General features: G+C 38.1%; 2 protein-coding genes across 3 annotated transcripts in view; one reads left to right on the forward strand and one right to left on the reverse strand.

The window, feature by feature from the left end:
• Positions 1 to 3,821: 3,821 nt before the first annotated feature.
• Positions 3,822 to 13,495, reverse strand: SREK1IP1 (SREK1 interacting protein 1). Of its 2 annotated transcripts, XM_082337514.1 has the most exons (6): positions 13,394 to 13,495; positions 10,580 to 10,627; positions 8,108 to 8,248; positions 6,205 to 6,246; positions 5,936 to 6,014; positions 3,822 to 4,440 (listed from the first exon to the last, which is right to left on the reverse strand). In XM_082337514.1, exons 1-6 carry the CDS (start codon positions 13,404 to 13,406, stop codon positions 4,251 to 4,253), a joined length of 513 nt encoding a protein of 170 aa, XP_082193640.1. In that variant the 5' UTR covers positions 13,407 to 13,495; the 3' UTR covers positions 3,822 to 4,250. The 2 variants fall into 2 exon arrangements, with proteins under 2 accessions (XP_082193640.1, XP_082193641.1); XM_082337515.1 differs by lacking the exon at positions 6,205 to 6,246 and having other exon boundaries at positions 13,394 to 13,490.
• Positions 13,496 to 13,510: 15 nt separating this feature from the next.
• Positions 13,511 to 18,767, forward strand: part of CWC27 (CWC27 spliceosome associated cyclophilin) — a 123,217-nt gene continuing 117,960 nt past the window's right edge. Inside the window, exons 1-4 of the mRNA XM_082337513.1 lie at positions 13,511 to 13,855; positions 14,858 to 14,954; positions 16,580 to 16,692; positions 18,112 to 18,255. Coding sequence (XP_082193639.1) covers positions 13,814 to 13,855; positions 14,858 to 14,954; positions 16,580 to 16,692; positions 18,112 to 18,255 — 396 coding nt within the window. The 5' untranslated portion in view covers positions 13,511 to 13,813. The remainder of the gene's footprint in view (positions 13,856 to 14,857; positions 14,955 to 16,579; positions 16,693 to 18,111; positions 18,256 to 18,767) is intronic.

The following is an 18,767-nucleotide window of genomic DNA, read 5'->3' on the forward strand; positions in this document are numbered from 1 at the left end:
ACTCAAAATTTATTCTTCTTTTAGTTTTAATTCCACCTCTTGGGTACCTATGGCTAACACTTTTGTTTGTCCTTCATTTATGCTCCCTTGCAGACTGCACAAGAACCACTGCAGACCACTGAAGAGAGCTCAGAATACAACAAAATATGCATCTGACTAACCTGCCAAAAATACTCAGGAAAAACTCCTGGAAACAACACAAGCTGACAGCACTGACTGCCATAATCTAAAAAATGTAAACTTAATGAGTGATGGTGTAATATTCATACAAATTTTGATGGTAAAGGAGCATGTAATGGCAAAACAGAAAACTAACATTAAATTGTTAAACAATCAGTGATGTACACATCACTTTCCTCACACTGCACACTGATGGTAGTAGCAACTAAAATACTTCAGAAGTTTAAGAGATCATGAAGATAGCCAGTATGTTCATATTGATAAAATGCCTCTGAAGATCATGAAAACTACTAAGCATGGAAGTGTAACTTTAGCAAAGTCTAAAGAGAAAAATATTATTGCATTGTTGTTCAGCCCCTCTGCCAATCTGATACGTATTCAAGTTAAGTTAAAAAATGTTACACAAGCTTATTTGATTGTGCTGAAAATAACTTTCCATTATTCTAGGTACATAAAAAAGTATACATACTCTACGTCACGAAAGAGACCAAAGGGTTTTCCATGGTGTCTCACATGCTGCAGAGCACGGTGAAGCTGTAATTTTTGTGCTGTGAATGGGTATTTCCTTTAGCTATTTGTAAAACAATAGCTTAATTCAGTTTTGATTCAGTGATTCTTGCCTTTGGTGCATTTCACAGCACAGTCTGTTCCCCAGCTAGTAGGTGAATTGCAGATGTGCGCATTTTTCTTCCGCTATCTGGGGAAGACAACTGAAGGAAACACCAGGTATCTACTTTGTTTCCTGGTGCCTGTTGATAGAGATTGATTTGCATTTCAGAGCTGATGGTAAGGCATATGAAGGTTGTTGACTCTTCATTATTCTATCCATTTGGCATGCCCTTGCCTTCATTTCTTTTCATCATGAAAACAGGCATTTCATTCTGTAACTGAGAGAAGCTGACAGGGAATGACAGTCCTTGTTTGTAGCGGCATCACCTTCATATTGGAGGACCTTTGGTGATTGTCGAGTAACAGCCATACAATCAGTAACTTGTGCCTGTACAACAGCAGCAGTTGCATCAGGCATTGCCCTTTAAAGTGTGATTCATAAAAACTGAAGCTAATAACAACTGAGTGAAGAGATAGCCGAGTTTTAATATTCGAAGTCTTGTTTCAATACCTAAACCTGCTGAATGTAACTTCTTTTTCTGGAACCAGAGTAGGCATTTTGGTTCAAGCTGAGACTCAAGTGAAACAATAACATTTGTTACAACACATCAGACTCGCTAAAATTGTGGCTAAATCAAATAAGAAAAATAAGATTTATTTTTATATCACTTTTAAAGATTAGCAAATATTAACTTGGCAGAGAACTGTTCATTGCAGCATCTCCTTGATAGATCAGTTAATATACCTGAAATCTGGAGCACTTCTGTGGCAAAATCTATTGACTTTAATGTACATCTTTGTAAATAAAATGGGAATATGGCCTGAAAAATAAGCTGACACATGATATTCTCTCTGTTACATATATGCACAAATTGAGAGAACAGTGATATTTAAATTGCTCAAATTAGAAAAGCCCTTTTCCAATATGAAAATCTATGTACACTAGTAACAAGTGGCAAAACACGAATGTTGAAATTCATGCCTTACACTCTTGTACAAAATACCATTGCAACTACCATAAATAACTGCTGCAATGCTATATGGAAGGTAATTGCACTATCATTTAGACAGGTAATCTTTTGATTTCAACAATTAGAACTAGAATCTAAAATGGCTATTTGAAACTACACAAAACTATACAGAACACTACTAAATTATTTACCAGTTGCTTTTCTGAACTTTAAGCCTTTATCCATTCTCTAATTTGTCATCAAATACAGTTTGATGGATAACTTATGCATAGAGATATACAAACACTAATACATGTTGCTTCATAAACTCTTCAGCCATTCTGGTATAGAAAGCTGAGTAAAATTTCCCTTCAGTTCCTTGCCTTCAGATTGAAGCTTTCAAAAATCAAGAAACAAATAAGGTACAAACACCCATTCCTTAGCGTTGGCGTCATGGAATTATCGGGAGAGCGCAGGAAGATCATGGGAGAATTACATAAGAGTTCTGAATTCCCCTAACTCCAATAACCCTTCCAATCTCATTAAGTAAGGAACATTTTAAGGGTAAAAAAATCGCTATGAGTTGTGTCTTAAGCTGTGGCTTGATTAAATATTTCCTTTGGCAAGAGTACTGGCTTAATTAGCCCCCAAATCCCCTGTTGCTCCCTACAGAACAACTGGCTTAGAGAACTAACCCAGTCAAAAATAAGCTCTAACAGCCACAGGAACACTAAGGAGACTAGAGTGAACAGGGTGGCAGAATGTTAAATTAGTACTTATGAAAGAAATGTTCCTTATGCTATGCACAGGTATCAGCTAATTAAGTCTCTCTTCAGTTATATTATCCCAGAAATCATGATATATGACATGAAAAACTAGATTGGACCAAAGCAAGTAAGAAAAAGAGCAGATGCAAGGACTCTTGCAATCCTCTACTGAGAGGCCTACATAGAAGGTTACAGATTCTCTCTCTTTGCTCTGGAGCTTCCATGAGTATTTTGACCTCTAATGTTCCCTAGCACAGCATCTACAGCATGAGTTGCCCAATAATAAGGGTAGTGGTCTGAGGCATAAAAGTTTGAAAGACAGATTTAGATCTAGGTATCTCATTTTCAGACCAAATGCAGTAACCATTAAAATACTGTAACACATTTTGTACTGACTCAATGCTCTAACCCACTGTAGAAAACATAGGCAATGGATATTATTGTTAAGAACGCTTAGAGTTGCTCTTCCCCATATTTTGACTCCCATAAGACCTACACTGCAGCTGTATGCAAAGCTGCTCAGGTGGAAGCAGTTCTGTGTCTAAGCAAAACCACCCGAAACGACAGGCATGAAGAGCATTTTCAAGAAACTGTAAACATAGGCACTTTGAGGTTTAGGCATTTCTGGGGTAGGATTATACACCTAAAATCTGCTCAATTCAAAACTATCAGTCTGTCGTGAACCTATACCCTACCACAGCACAAGATATAAATTGGATACCCCAGAATCCAGTTACAAAATTTTGATATGCTAAACATTGCTCCCAATAGCAATGGTAAATTTTGCTACCGACTTCAACATGATAGATTGCTTACATTCCAAAAGAGGGTGTTTGTTTGTTTTTTAACTTTTCAATAGGTTTTATTAGAATGAACGGAGGCTTCATGATTCTTGTCAATTGTCAGTCTTTGAATTTCCTGGTTTGGTTCATGTAGGCATTAATCACTACATACTGTATTAACATGGTTCTTAGAACTTTGTAAACGATCTTGCTGGACAGTCATCTAGTGTTAGGAAGTGGCACTTTATATCTATGTCAAAGATGAAATAGCTGTAATTGTAAAAGAAGAAAACCTAGGCAGGAAAGAAGGACTTCGAAAACTTAACAGCTTTTGTTTGTTTTCAGCTTGCTCACAGCAATCCCGCCAAAAGAATGTGTAATTGTGTTTCACAGTCTATGACTAGATCAATTTTAGAAGATCATTTTGAAGGAGCAATCTTTGTTAGCTTCTCATTGCCTATTCTTTCCCTTTGCCGGACCCTAACACTATTTCATATTTGCACTTACTGATTAATGTATGTAAGTAGAAAATGTTACACAAAACATAATTTATTTAAAGGATAACATAATAGAAAATCTCACTTGAATTTCCAAATTTGATTTAACCATTCTGACATTAAACATATTTAAGTCCAAATCTTTCTACACAAAGACTTGCAAACTGAAGTTTACCATATCCTAGTGTAAAGGATTCCAAACACAACTAATCACAACTGAACTAAGAAGAAGAGTAAAGAACTAGTTAAACTTGTATGGTGTAGTACTAATAAACCTGAAATAGAAGAGCAGATTTTTTCCCAAATGGTCCATTTAATAATTTGAAGCACTGATACTTGCAAATAGATTTCTTAAAAATATATATATATCATTTTAAAACAACAGCATTGCAAAGCATAAATAAATTTGATTTGAAGGGAAAATGGTATTTTCTGCAGAAGTGAATGCAAAAATAAGCCAGCACCTCAGTCACTACTAGAACTGTCTGAACTATCAGAAGATGAACTTTTTTCCTTTCGTCTCTTCTTTTTCTCCTTTTTATGATGTTTTCCTTTCTTAGATTTATTCTTTTTTTCCTTTTCCCTTTCTTTTTTGTGTGATTTTTGTTTTTTTGACTTTGGCCCATCCTCTTCAGCTGCACTTGATGAGGAAGATCTAGTAAAACAAAAAAAAAATATATATACAGATTGATATGTAATTAAAGAAGGAAAATGCCACAAGAACGATGTGGGTTTTTTTAAATTTCAGTATTTATATAATGTCAGAAATCAAATTTGGTGTAGAATTCGTACAGCAGCATCCACTGGAAAGCTTATGATATCTCAGTCTGCACGTTCAACAACGATGACTTTTCTAATTAGACATATTCTAATACTGCCAGAAAAGCAGTATGTTTATAATACAGATTAATTAACAGTGGAATAGGCAAGTTGTGTGTTTTTCAACCTTCCATAAGAAAAAGACTAAGAGTACACAGAAACAGTATACAACAGAAAACTGAAAGCATGACAGTAAGAGCTTCTAGCTTTTAAAATCACATGATCAATAACAATGCTACAGTAATGCCTTCAGACAAATCTTAATGTATTTCTCTTATGCAAAAATCTAAGAGAAACGGGTATGACAAATCTGGATACTCTTGCAGCTCATAATATTGGTTTCTAACCAGCAGTGATGAGTGATTGCAAACATACAAGAATTAAGATGACAATAAAAGAAAAGTCACAATTATTATACTCAAGAGTGCAGTTTTGTGCTATTGTTTACACGATTACCTATTGACCACTTGCATGTAAAGACTACAGCCAGCAGACTGACTCTTTTCTACTGTCTTCATAGGTGTAAGCTAGAGCTACACTAGGTAAATAAGGAAGGCGAAAAATGCCAATATAACCAGTGTTAAATCCTGTTTCTTTATTTCTGAAAAAATCTTATTGCGGCCTCCAAGTACATTTTACATTTACTAGCTCTCAGTGGAGTTCCTGGGATATTGTCTCATTGGCAGTCCTAATGACTAACCAGTCTATAGTCTCATCTAAAAAAAAAAAACAGTCAGCAGGCCAAAACTCAAGATTCACAATTTGGGTATTATGACATTTTCCTTTGAAACTGGAGTAACACTTTTTTTAGGCTTCTACAACAACAGGAATATTAAAACTCAACACATGCTAAGTAAAACTACAGAAGTTTTCCTTTTGATAGTTACATGTTATGCAGAGCATGTGCGTGTGTGTCTACACACGCGTGTGTGCACGCAGGGAATCTTAGGGTCTCTGAAGAGCAGGGAGGCTTCTCCATGTGAGCTACGCTGGGGACCAACCCCATAATTCTCCTGACTCCTTGTTCTTTTCCCACCACATCTTGCCTCTGTGTTGGATAGTCAGAGGGAGCATTGCTTTCTCAGACCTCCAGCTTACTAGAGCTTTCTAGACTTCCATGGTCCTAACCCCACAGCAGAAAGCCTCTGACTCTACCATTACTCAAAGAACAAACAAGTTCTCACTGGGAAACAGGAAGCTTTTCAAACCAAAGATGTACTTGAAAATAAAGTTGCATCAAAAGAAGCAATGTTTTCTGAGAAACAACCCAAACATCAGAAATATTTCTAAAGTTCTGTTTTGAAATTAAAATAGGTGTGTGATAGAGTTACCTTTTCCTTGGTCTCTTTAATTTTGTTTTTTCTTTGCTTTTTCTTTTTTGTTTCTTTTTTTCTTCCTCCTCATTTAAATCTATGGATAAAAAGTTACAGTTTACAAAACATTTGTCTGAATTAAGAAGAGCGTTAAAAAAGTGGCTTCAATAGCAATGTAAAGTTACTGCAAAATTCTTGTTAAAAGTTTTTTCTTCCTCCAAATTCTGGTCTAGTATAGTAATTTCAGAAATATTTTGCAAAGTAGCAGAACTTTTTATACAACTTACATTGTAGTGACTTTGATCTGAGCACTAAGAATGAAGGCAGGCCTGTAAAACGTAGCAAAAAATTGTGACTTTCCCTCTATGTTTACATCAGCTTTAGGTTTTCATATCCATTCTTCTCTATTTTAAAAGACTTGCCTAAGTCTGAAAACAGGTCATTTAACTAGATCGTACAAAAAAAAGGATACTCCCTTAGGCTTACCTGAATTACTTTCACACATCCTCATTTCACACTTCACAAATAGCTATGCCATAACTAAGATAAATTTGAGTTAACTGTCAATACACTGTCTACAAAAAATTGGCAGAAGAGTCACCCCTCACCTGGTCACATTTGTTTCCTGCCCTAACACTGTATAGTATTGTATAGTATCTTCGCTTTTCACTTACAAGTAATTTTTTTATCACACTGGATGAAATTTCTGACCTTAGACTTTTCTATACCAGTTCAAGAAGTATTTTCGAATTCTCCAAAATGCAAATCCATTACATAAATACATTACAATGTCAGCTAACAGAAAAATACTGGCTTTACAATTTATCTTTAAAACAGATAGCTAATTTTGAGCATTTCATCTTATTTCTATCATAAAAATAACTTTCCATAGAGTCTGCATGCTAGTGCAGTTATTCATTTGCTACCACAAATGGAAATTACTGGTCTGTATGTTCTGGAGCAAAATTTGAAAGAATTCAGTATGAGTTACAAAAAGCAAATTAGTTTTGGAGCAATTAAAAATGACAAACAAGAATGTTGTGAACAAGCACTCAGTATTTTTTTAAGAAAATGGTGCAAAAATCTAAGTGCAAACAGTGCAAAAATCTTAAGAAGGCCACTTGAAAACAGCAAAATCCTGCCTAGATTATTGACAGTTGAAGATTCATATCTCCTTACAGTAGACACAGTAGCCACAGTTTCAGAAAGAACATATAATAAACAAGGATATTACAAAATCAAGTAAACAGCTGTTTTTCCTGCAGATATCCATCTTTGATCTGTTTAGGGCCAAAAAAACCCCTTACATTCCGAAGTGCATAATAAGTGGGAACAAGTTTTTCCAAAGAGACTTGTTCCGAGAAAGGACTGTTGCAGTACCAATTCAGCACTCCTGACAAGCAGGCTATCCGTTTCTTTTCAAGTGTTCCAGCAAATTGCAGGGTTCTATCTATCCCTTCTCATTCCTAAATAGCATCTTTAGTAGGAACTGAATGTCGAGTCTGGAATGTGAGAGAACAGAACAAAACATGACGTTTCAAGGAGCAGAGGGGAAGAACATTCATTCATTTAAAACATGGTATGGTAGAACAATCTCCCCTTCTTACTTAGGGGAACAGCCTCTTTGGAATCCAAATTCAAATGAACTCAAGTATCTGCTAAATAACCCATCTATTCTCTCTCTGACAAACAGCTGATGCTCAGACCTTCCAAATAGAGAACAGTACTTCTCCAAATATGAACGTTGAAATTCAATTCACTAGCTGTTTCAGTCAAAACACTACTTAGAGACTGGAGAGAAATTCAGCTGTCATATTTGTCATTAGTTTTAATGGTTAGTATCAAGTTTAAGATGTTTAAACTACATGCCATAATCAAAAGATTAACTCAGAACATCCATGTCATTTTCTCCTAAGCAGCTTCTTAGTAACAGCATTAAAATCTTTTGTATTTAGGAGCCCTTTCTAAGATGTTCCAAATGGGTATATTATTAATTTCCTATGACAGGAATTAATAAAAAAAGATGTGGGTGTATCAAATCTCTGAAGTCTGAACACATTAAGTAAAAGACCTACTTTTAAAGCATAGGCTAAAAGAACTAACAGTAGTTATCAAAAAGGATAAAATGAGAGTTCAGTACTTCAGAAGACCATTATCCAATTTATTATTTAAGAAAAAAAACCACCTTACTCTTTTTTTCACGCATAGCTTGCAATCTCTGTAGTTCTTCTTCCTCACTGTCTTCACTGCTAGTGCTGCTAACATCTAAAACAATATCTCTTTGAGGATCTACTCGGAGGAAGTTTCGACATTCAAATGTCAGATGACCAGCTGAACAAAACAAATAATTGAGAAAGAAAAATTACAATTTACAAAAAAAAAAAACCAAACCAAAACCCAGAAACTAACGAACACCCATTTTAGTATTATTCAGTTTTGAGAAGTGAAAAAAGGCTAGGCTGCAACCTGTGAACGAGGAGGGAGAAGCCTTACTTTGAAAAAGCCTCAAAGAATTTTGACAGGTTGTGCAATGTTATTCCATTTAATAGTGCTTTATGACCTCTCTCTTATTTCTGTTAATTTAAAGATTTTGTCCAACGTTTACTTTCTGTTTTTTTAACGATCTCAGATCCCTCCTAAAGAAATTACCTAAAAGCATGAAGTGAAATATTTAAAAAAATGACAGCAAGTGTGTTATATTGCTTTTTGTCTCCCTCTAGTGAAACAGAAGAATCCTATTCACTTATGAGACATAATCTTTAGCAACCAGTATCTAATACTGACTAAGCTACTACTTGACTAGTATTTTTAGTTTTCTAAGTTATATCTCAGTAATCATGACCAGAGTTAGAAATCTTGTGCTGCATACACCTATTGGAATAATAAAGAGAAATAAAACAAATTGAAGATATGGTTTGGGAGAAACTAAGTTAAAGACAAAGGGATTCAAGTAGCAATTGAAATAAACTCATCTTCTTCATATCAAAATACCTATATCTTGAAGACAGAGCTTTTAGGAACATAAATACAGGTTGTGTGATTTGACTACAAGTTTTCTTCTCTTCCAGAAAGCTTCTGATACTTACTGTATGTAGAAATGAAGCCCTAAATCTATACTGATATACATGTTCCTTTGGAAGAACAGATACACAAAGCAATTCATTGACAAAATTTGTTGGAGGCAAAGTCTACAGTGAAAGAATGAAGAAGGTTTTTTTTTCCCTTGACCCCACATTAACACTCATTAAAAAAATAGATTAAATCACTTTGTTAAAAGTTCAACACAATTTACTGCAAAACAGTGTCCGTGCCTCCATTGTTCTAAAAATAAGAGTTAGTGTGAAAGGGTTAAAGCCAAGACAGACAAAGCCACTGCATCAAAATGCCTCCTGAAAGAATTAAAGCCTAGGGGCAAGGAGGATATTTTAAATATCTTAGTCATTTCACTAAACAAAAGAAAGGCCTTTGTGATTTAGGAAGTAGTTAGAATGGTTGTCAGATAAGGGGGCTCCGGGATAATCCCATCTCAGACAACTGGGCCTTGGGAGAACAAATGCACAGAAGATAGGAAGTCACAACAGAATGACAACAGCCTTGAAGGACACCGTTTACATGATCCTAGAACTGAGTTTGCGCAGAAGCAAAGCTCAATCAGCGAACACAGTGAAGAAGACTACGAGCCTTCATCTGAAGATCCCCAAAGACCACTTGAAGACCACCATGGGAGACGACTGTGCATGTGGATCGTACATTTGCATATGTTAATAAATTCCAGGAAATCTCATGTTTATGTAAATGAATTCTCAGTAATCCTGTGAATATGTATGACTTTGTAGTATAAAATCTCTGAAAGTCTACCAAATCGGTGGAGCACTTATGGTGGAGAATCCCCAGTGCTGCCCAGCGCTGCAATAAACAATACCTGCTTAATAGTAGCTTCGTTGCTATTGAGTTTCATTTCAGGGACTCTCTGAATACTCTGTTTCTCCCTTGGGGAGATTTGGACTGTGAGGAGAAGCATCCGTGAATTTTTGTATCAAGTGGTTAACAAATTAAAATCTTCACTAAGACCTGCCTCCATTCATCAGAGAGAAGTAGCCACAGACATGCTTATATGATCAGAGCATAATGCAAAGCATGAGCTAAATGTTAACAACAGAACTTGTAAGTAACAAAATTAACTGTTTCTTGAAACATAGAATGCACGAAGTATGTTTTCTTAGTGTAGAAGGTCATAGAGATTTAAAATTATTTTTTCTTTTAAAACAGATTGGACTTAACTTGAGCTGAACTTCCTGCCTGAGTTTGCAGTGAGAATCAGAAGAAGCACAAATGCAAATCTCAGTAGATATCAAAGGCCATGCTTTCAATTCAGAGTTTCTCAAGTAATTGCATTGCAAACGTAGTGTATGTGAATACAATAGCATACTTTTTTTTTTCCTGAGAAACTCAAGGGTTTTCAAAAGCACCAATAGGGGTGAGGAGCCAGAGAATGAATAGAAAATAAATAAATAAATAAAAATATGGTAATTTAAACTGACAAATGTCTGGGCAACAAGGGAGAACACTTCTTTATTAATTTTTCCCTCTCCTCAAAACGCAGTTCCAACATCATAAATTGCAAAAAACACTGTAACTTCATATTGCTTACTACAGACTTACGGTAGCCGCACTTCTTGCATCCTGCTCTGATGTTATCCTTATTGCCACCTGAAAGAGAAAATTTCATCAATTAGGTGTTGCTAAACAGAACTCTCAAGTTTCTTTTAAATCTGGCTTGATAATGTCAAAACACAGACAGGAGCGATCACTCCTCAGAGTATCAAGTACACTAAGATCTCTTAAAAAAACTTGAGGAAAAGCAAAACAGTGCATTTGTAAGGTCATTTTTCTGTGCAGTAATCTATCAGAACAAATTTAGCTAGTATAAACTGCTACGGATCATTTAATTTCACATAGCTTATTGCCAAATCCTCATTTTATTTATTATTCCCTTTCCATTATAATGTGAATAATTATTCCACCTCTCTGAAAGCTTATGCATTTGTTTAGTTACAGGATGAACACGGTAATAGCTATCTGACATTCCAGTGATCCATAACTGTGCACTACGCGTGTACTTACAAATTCTAGCAGCGCATAGATGTTGACATTCACTGGAAACTCTGAAGTACTTTATATTTTAATTACAAGAACTGTCTTAAAAAGGCAATTAAAAAAAAAACAAAACCAGAGATAAACAAATTGTTAAATGATTCTGAATCCAGGCAACATGGCACCAAATACAAAGAATTAACGGGTGCAAGAAAGCAAATATGAATTAAAGTGAAGAGAGTAACAGAAAAGTCCATAGATGCTACGCAGGAAGAAGGACCAGAATAGTGCAAATTTTAGGTATAGGAAGTGTGTGATTTTCCCATCTGAGCCCACAGTTAAGTTAAATAGACATAGTAGGATATGACTCAGAAGAAGAGAAACCCCAGAGATCCCGCCCTCCCCCAAAAGAGATCAGTCTTATTTTTAATCGTCTGAGCCTATTCATAATGAAAGTCACAAATGAATTTCCAAAGTCAAAGGGTGCCCTTCTATCCTCGAACTGAATAGAGTATGAAAAATCCAGTGACTTAAAGAGTTATATACATTTTTCTGAATAACTAGGTCATTTATTTAAATAAGTAATTAAGCAAACATAACAAGAAATCCCTGACAGAAATTAGAGAACCAGAAAGGGGGTACATCGGCTCCATGAATTTAAACTTTGATTTACTGAGCCAAGCATTGTCTTCAGAAAATTCTACTCAAAATAACAGAGAAACCTGCAAACCCCAGGCTGAAAAAATAACTTCGAAATTTGGACAACTCACTAGGCTATGCCCTAAAGAGTACTGGAAAGCTCAGTAATAAAGATACATACATTCCATTATGACATATAGTTTTCTGTGGATCCCAAAACCTTAGTATTATATATCCCCTTAGAGGTCTATAAACTCAGCAGTGTTTAGGCACCTGTTTTATGACTATCTTTTGAGGGAAACCCATGAGAGATAAGGAGGTAGGGAATATGGAAGAAAGTGCCAAGAAGCAAGGAACGAAAGTATACCTGTGTCTTGCAATGTCACGTCAAAGAAATACTTTCAAAACAGCGTCTGCTTGTTCACTGCACCTTGGGACTAGAAAGCAAGACCACCCAAGCTACCTACTTTGTCTCAGCTTTCCAAAATACTCAGTAAATTTCAGCCCTACTGCATAACTGGCCTGTAGGTAAAGAAAGATTTGGTATTCCGTGCAAGGGAGGTCAGTACAATCAATGCACTCACCACAGAACCTCCTGTAGTATGTGCAGGTGCCATTTGTCAGGATTTCCAACAGAAACACCCAGCAGATGACAAGAATATTGTCACCAACTACTCCCACCAAATTCCTGAGACTGAAATTTTATTATTATTTTTGGCTTTAAATAGTAATGTTAGAAGCAGGGGTTTAGACTAGATAAAGTTTTATACAATTAAAAACAAACAAGTTATTAGAAGCTTCCTTTTCTCACTCCCTTCTTCCCAGGTGTTAATCCTCAAAAAAATGATCAACCAACACAGCAGCAACCATCACTAAGGACCTTATTCATTCAGTGGAGCATAAGGTTGCATAAAAAGCTTTGGAAAGCTTTGAGCACAAGCATGAGATGTCTTCCTCAAGAACCCCTTCCAGAATAGGAGCAAGTTTATCAAGGTCTTCTCTTTTCTTAAGAGAAAAAGCTTACCAAAGCTCAGGCTTGTTCAGCTGTTCTCCAACCAAACACTCCTCATGTCTCAGGATCAAGAAAAAATCATGAAGCAACGGCTATATGTTTGGCTAACATAGATTTAAATACCTTGCAAACAGCGCAAGCATATCTGCCTGTCCTGTCTCACCATCATTCCCAGCGGGACTCTTTAAACAATAATCCAGTGGGACACAACTGTTAATCCAGAACAAAAGACGAGGACGAAAACCAAGCCTGACAACAACCACTTCTGGACCTCACTTTAAGGAAGGTGGCTTACGCTAACAGACGGCAGGAGCGTAGCACTTGGCCATCACTCACCCAAACCCTGGGGAGAGGCCCCGCAGGCCTAGAAGGAAGCGACTGCACGGCTGCGCTCATCAGCGGCTGGCCTGAGCTCCCCGCACCCCCCGCCCCGGCCCGGCCCGGCTCCCTCCCTCCCTCCCGCTGCCCCAACGCCAGCTGGTTTAGACAACCGGCTGTGCAGACCGGAGCGGGGTTTCTCCACCGGCAGCGGCAGCGGCCGCGGCCTCCGGGAGACGGGCTACCCCGCCGCCCTCACCGCCTCCCACTTCCCACGGCGACGCGTAGTCGCGCGCCCTCCCGCGTAATTTGCCATCGACCCGCCGCTTATTTCCCCTTCCCAACATGCCGGCCCTGGGGCCGGCCGGCTATTGCCCTTTCTCTCCCCGCAGGCCCGGCCGGGAGCCCCTTACCGGGCAGAGCCATGGCGCCTCCCGCCGCGCTCCTCGCCGGCCCGGCCGGGGCTTGCAGCGGCACCTCTCCCCACCGGAAGACTTTCCCCGGCGCACTCTCGGGCCGTGCCACTCACAGGGAGGACGGGGGACCTCAGTACCGGGCGGGAGCTACGGGGAAGGACTGCAGGTGTCTGGAGTAAGCCTCCAGGTCCTTATGAAAGGATTTTGTTACTCAGTGACTCCCGTAGAGGCTCCGACTGGGGACTCGTCCCTTCGTCCTTTCTCCTGGCTTCGGCAACCTCCCCCCCACCTCCTTGGGCTGCATAGAGGCGCCCAAGATGGCGGGAGGTTCGGGGTGGTAGGAAGCGTTAGAGGCGAGCGTAGCCGAGGCTTGAGCCCAGGCGGTTGGTCGCCTGCCGGGACGCTCCTTTCCCGACCATGAGCAACATCTACATCCAGGAGCCCCCCACCAACGGCAAGGTGAGGCTCGGCGGGGGCAGGGGCTGCGGCGGGCGAGGGGCAGGGCAGGCCAGGCCAGGCCGTCGGGTGGAGGGGAGCTGTGCTGCCGCGTAGGTGAGCGGCTGTGTGCGGTGTGCGGGCGGGGGGCGGCTGCTGCTGCTGCGGGGGGTGCGGGCGGGGGGCGGCTGCTGCTGCTGCTGCGGGGGGTGCGGGCGGGAGGCCGCTGCTGCTGCGGGGGGTGCGGCTGCTGCTGCTGCTGCGGGGGGTGCGCTCCTCGGGGGTGCGGGCGAGGAAGCTGCGCTCCGTGCGGGCTTTGCAGGCGAGGGGGGTGCGTGGGGAGCGCGGCTGAGGAGGCCGCGGTCCGTGCGTGGGGGGTTGCGTGCTCAGCGGGGGGCGGTGTGTGGGGGTGTGCGCACTGCGGTCGCTTTTGATTGAGGGGGTGTGAAGAAATTGTATGTTGGGAGGGACGACGACGACGACAGGTGGGAAGAATATGCGCTGTATGTGTCTGGTGGTGGTTTCCGTGTTGTGGTGCTGGTTTGGTTAGAGTTAGTTTGAGGTGATATAGCCCTGAAAGACATTACCTGACTCAAAGCATGACGTGTGCTGTGTGGATGCATAACACAGAGCAGTCCTTGAAGTGTTTCATTTCGTTTCCTCTGTTCTTGACTATATCTTGGGTTCTTAATTTTATCATGATCTCTCACTAAATTTAATGTTAAATGATAATAATAATAATGATAATAATGATAAAGGGTATTTAAGTTTTTATCATGTGTCAGGCACCAGGTCGTTGGCCTTGAAGCCATATTATACATATTGGTTCAAAACTGTATCTTAAGTTCTGGCAATACTATCTAGAACTAACAGTAGTCACCACAGTATCACCTGACACATCTTAATGTCTACTACTGTTGCTAATATAATGAATACAAAAGTATTTTTTTAACTCAGCAATGATATTCTTTGATCAGTGACTAAGTTACAATAAAACTAATGGTGTATTTATCTATATTTTTATAGGTTTTGCTGAGAACAACAGCAGGAGATATAGATATAGAATTATGGTCAAAAGAAGCACCAAAAGCATGTCGAAATTTCATCCAGCTTTGTATGGAAGGTAATGACTGAATGGGATAGGAGTTGTTGAAATTACTTCATATGCAATCTCTGTGCCTTTTTTGTAAAATAGAGATTTTATGTTTTAACTTTAATATGTTAACGAATTTATTTGTATTTAGATGATATTAACTAACATTCAGACAATGTTTTTCAAGGTTATTAAGGAACCCAGTGGAAAAAAAGTAAAAATTTTATTGGTTTTCTCAAATGTAGCAGGTGACATGGTATTACTGAAAAGTTGTATGTCAGAAGCTTGGGAAGACTTATTCTCAGCAAGTCTGTACAAAGTATAGCTACTTCTTTAATGTATATATAAAATGGCAATGATGCAATATTGGACATCCTCCAAAATTCTCATTTCTGTATCACCATCTTTACTACCTTTTAATTTTTTTCATGAGTGCTTCTAATGCTTCATTTGCTGTAGTTTTTTGTCAATGAAAGCTCTGTAATGCTTTTCACTGAAGTACTGGGTACCAGAATGAAAAGCTCCCTATTGGCAAAACTGTGACAGGCATTTGTGAAGGACCTAGTGCCTTTATGTGTTTTCTAGCTGCTGCTATTATCCCCTTTATGCATTACAGAGTCATTAGGAGTTCTTTTAGCCCTCCTCTGTTACGGAAAAATAGCAGTCTAGGATTTGTGCCTCCAGCACAGATCCAGCCTGCTCCATGTTCTTACACCTAATGTGGAGATGTGGAGATTTTTTGCAATGGTAAATCAATTTCTTAGCCCTTTCTAAGTCCCAAGAGTTCAGTTATCCTCACTGTTAAAGAACTGGGCTTTATTTCTTTTCTGAATCTGTCTGACTGCTGTGTAGGATCCTATGCTTTGTGTAATAAGTTAGAGTATTTCTGTTGTGAATATCCTAGCATATAACCATCCATGAATATATCTAGCTATGCTGCAATATTTGCAGATCGTGCTTTGTCTTGCAGCATGCTGCAGATTTATTTTTATTTATTTAAAAAAAAAAATCAACTGGAAAGCTATGTCAAGTAAAGCTAAGTTTTCATTCCTTCTGTTTTCTTATGATCTCATAACCCTTATCTAATAGACAGATAAAATAAGATAACTTAGGCACCAAAATGTACCATGTATTTCATTCTGTGAAAATGATCAGTTTGGGTACAGTGTAGGTGGTGAAAGGGGTGACACCTGTGTTCCATGCTGGTGAGTGAAAATGCTAGTCATTTGCTGTATGGATATGGCTAGTGATGTATGTGAGATGTTGGCTGGGACAGAGAACAGTAGTTTTAGCTCTCCTTTTAAATTGATGTATATTGGTAGTTATCATTCCAGTGGTAAAACTTAAAAGCTGAAAAGAAAATAATTCACCAATGTTGTCTTGGTGGTGATGTGCAGTGTCTTTTGCAACAGAAACATATGACACCACTTTTTTTTCATAAATGTCATCAGCAATACTTTGTAGCTCAGATACAGTCACTCTGAGCAAGACGGTGGAAGAGGAGGGAACCCAGTGGAAACAGCAGAATCCAGTTACAGTACTTGCTTTCTGGAATTTCAGTCTCTGGACATCTCTGCATAATCTATATGAAAGTTTGATTTTGAGACCACTTACATGTATTTAATAACATCTTATTTTTCTTTTTTTTTGTTTAGAATATTACAATAACACAATATTTCACAGAGTAGTGCCTGGCTTTATAGTGCAGGGAGGTGATCCCACTGGTACTGGATCAGGTGGAGATTCAATCTATGGAGCTCCCTTCAAGGTACATATCTGTATACCTTATGCATTAATTTTTGGTTATTCTCTATCAGTTGTTCTTCCTACTGTGTTAGGTTGTGAGAAGACAAGCCTTGTATTAGAAATGCAACATTATATATGTACAGTAATTGCTTTCACATGTGGCTTCAGTAATTTTGAATATGTCTTTTTGATTTGAGAGTTCTTAAATCTAGCTGTTCTGATATTATGATAAATGTATAACCTTATTAGCATTAACTTCGTGAGGAAACATAGGGAGAGGGAAGAGTGAAGAGTAGATGTTGGTATGTGGCAAACTCAGATGCAGAATTGTACATTGTTTATGCACATTGTATCTCATTTAGCAAAGGTCTCTGAAGTTGTATATGTGTTCATTGGTATTATTGATACCGGCATGGCTCATCTCTTAACCAGGAGGCTCAGATCCTGAGTGAAGCTACACATGCACAGCAGCTGTGTTCTGTTTTGCCTGATTGTTTTATTTCAGATGAGACAGGCATCTTTAACTCGTGACTCAAGCTGCATAGCCTGTCTCTGGGCCCTCTGTCTCCCTGCTGCTCGAGTAGACTCATGCATATAATACAAACGTGAAGTTTGTGGGAGAGGTTGGTACTTGAGCAGAACAAAACAAATATTACCAATATTGTAGTAACATCACTGCTTAAAATTAATGGTATCTCAATCTTGCAGTGTTTAGAATTGTGATACTACCATGGTATTAATATATTACTCATCGCTTTCACTTTGCTTTGAAAATAGTCCTATTCTGTCTTCTTAAGGTCCAGAAAATGTTCTTCCTGTGGATTTTTGTAATACTGTACTATTACAAGCTTTTATCAAGCTTCCAGTTATTTTACATGAATTAGGATTTTTCCTCTAAATACAGTGGTTAACAAGAATGACAGTTTTACAAGAAATATATGAAATGCAGTTACTTTTAGAAATGCTTTGTATTTTTTTACTATTGGGGGGATAATAAATTCCAGCAAAAATAATGAGTAACAATTGATTAGGCAATGATTGGAAAAAGAGAAAGTTAACAAGATAGAACTTAAGAGTTTTTATTAAATGATGTGTCTTTCTATTATTGATATATTAGTTTCTCTTTTTTTTCTTTCGGTGTTTGTTGGTTATGTGTTTGTGGTTTCTTTTGAAAGAAGATTATTCACTTGTTTGCATTATTATAGGCACTAAGAAGAAAAAATATTAACTAAAAATAATCTTTTCTGCTGCAAACAGAAGCTTTTAAATACAATTGTGGCATTAAGTTTCAAAAGACTGGTTTTATTACTATCTGAATTTAAAAGAAAATTAACAGCATATTTTCTGTGAGTGCATATTGATGTAAATAAGCCATAGTTAAAGAAGTGGAAGAAATAGTTACGTACTTAAATCATGTTCTTTTCTCTTCTGTCTTTGCCAGGATGAGTTCCACTCACGATTGCGATTTAATCGAAGAGGTCTTGTTGCTATGGCAAATGCTGGGCCCCATGATAATGGGAGTCAATTTTTCTTTACGCTGGGTCGTGCAGATGAACTTAATAACAAGCACACAATCTTTGGAAAGGTCTGCTACACGGACTAGAGTCCCAGTTTGAGTTTGACAGAAGCTACTATAAGTTTCTCTGTATTCAAAGGCTATTTTAGTGTTGTTTGCTGCTACGTACATTTGAAATCTGTTTCACTGCTTTCTAAGCTGTCTCTGCTCTCTTTGTTTCCCGTGTCTGGTAGGAATGTTTCTATAGGTTTTTCCCATAATTATCTACATTGCTGTTGCTATTCTTCTAAATTATATTTTCGTGTTGTGCTTCCTTTGAGTAATCTTACTAATATTATTATGGCTCTGTCTTATTAATCAGTTCATCTCATACTAGTGACATTTTAGAAAATTCTGTTTGTAAATTCTAATTATCCAAGAAGAATCAGAAAAATGAAAAACATAAGATGAGTTTACCACTCTCATAATTTACTTGAAAGAAAATAAACCAACTATTTTTTTATTTCATGGTGTCTTTTATTTTCCCGTTTCACAGCTCACAGTAAGAATTTGACATCTTCCCTGCATACGCTCTCAAAAAT

The sequence above is a fragment of the Platalea leucorodia genome, assembly GCF_965183815.1.
Source record: "Platalea leucorodia genome assembly, chromosome: Z".
Taxonomy (NCBI): domain Eukaryota; kingdom Metazoa; phylum Chordata; class Aves; order Pelecaniformes; family Threskiornithidae; genus Platalea; species Platalea leucorodia.

Coding starts and splice junctions, on each gene's coding strand:
- SREK1IP1 (XM_082337514.1), bottom strand. Junction 8,249..10,579: donor ATGCAAGAAGTGCGGCTACC/GTAAGTCTGTAG, acceptor TGTTTTGTTCAG/CTGGTCATCTGACATTTGAA. Junction 6,247..8,107: donor AGCTATGCGTGAAAAAAAGA/GTAAGGTGGTTT, acceptor TACGTTTTACAG/GCCTGCCTTCATTCTTAGTG.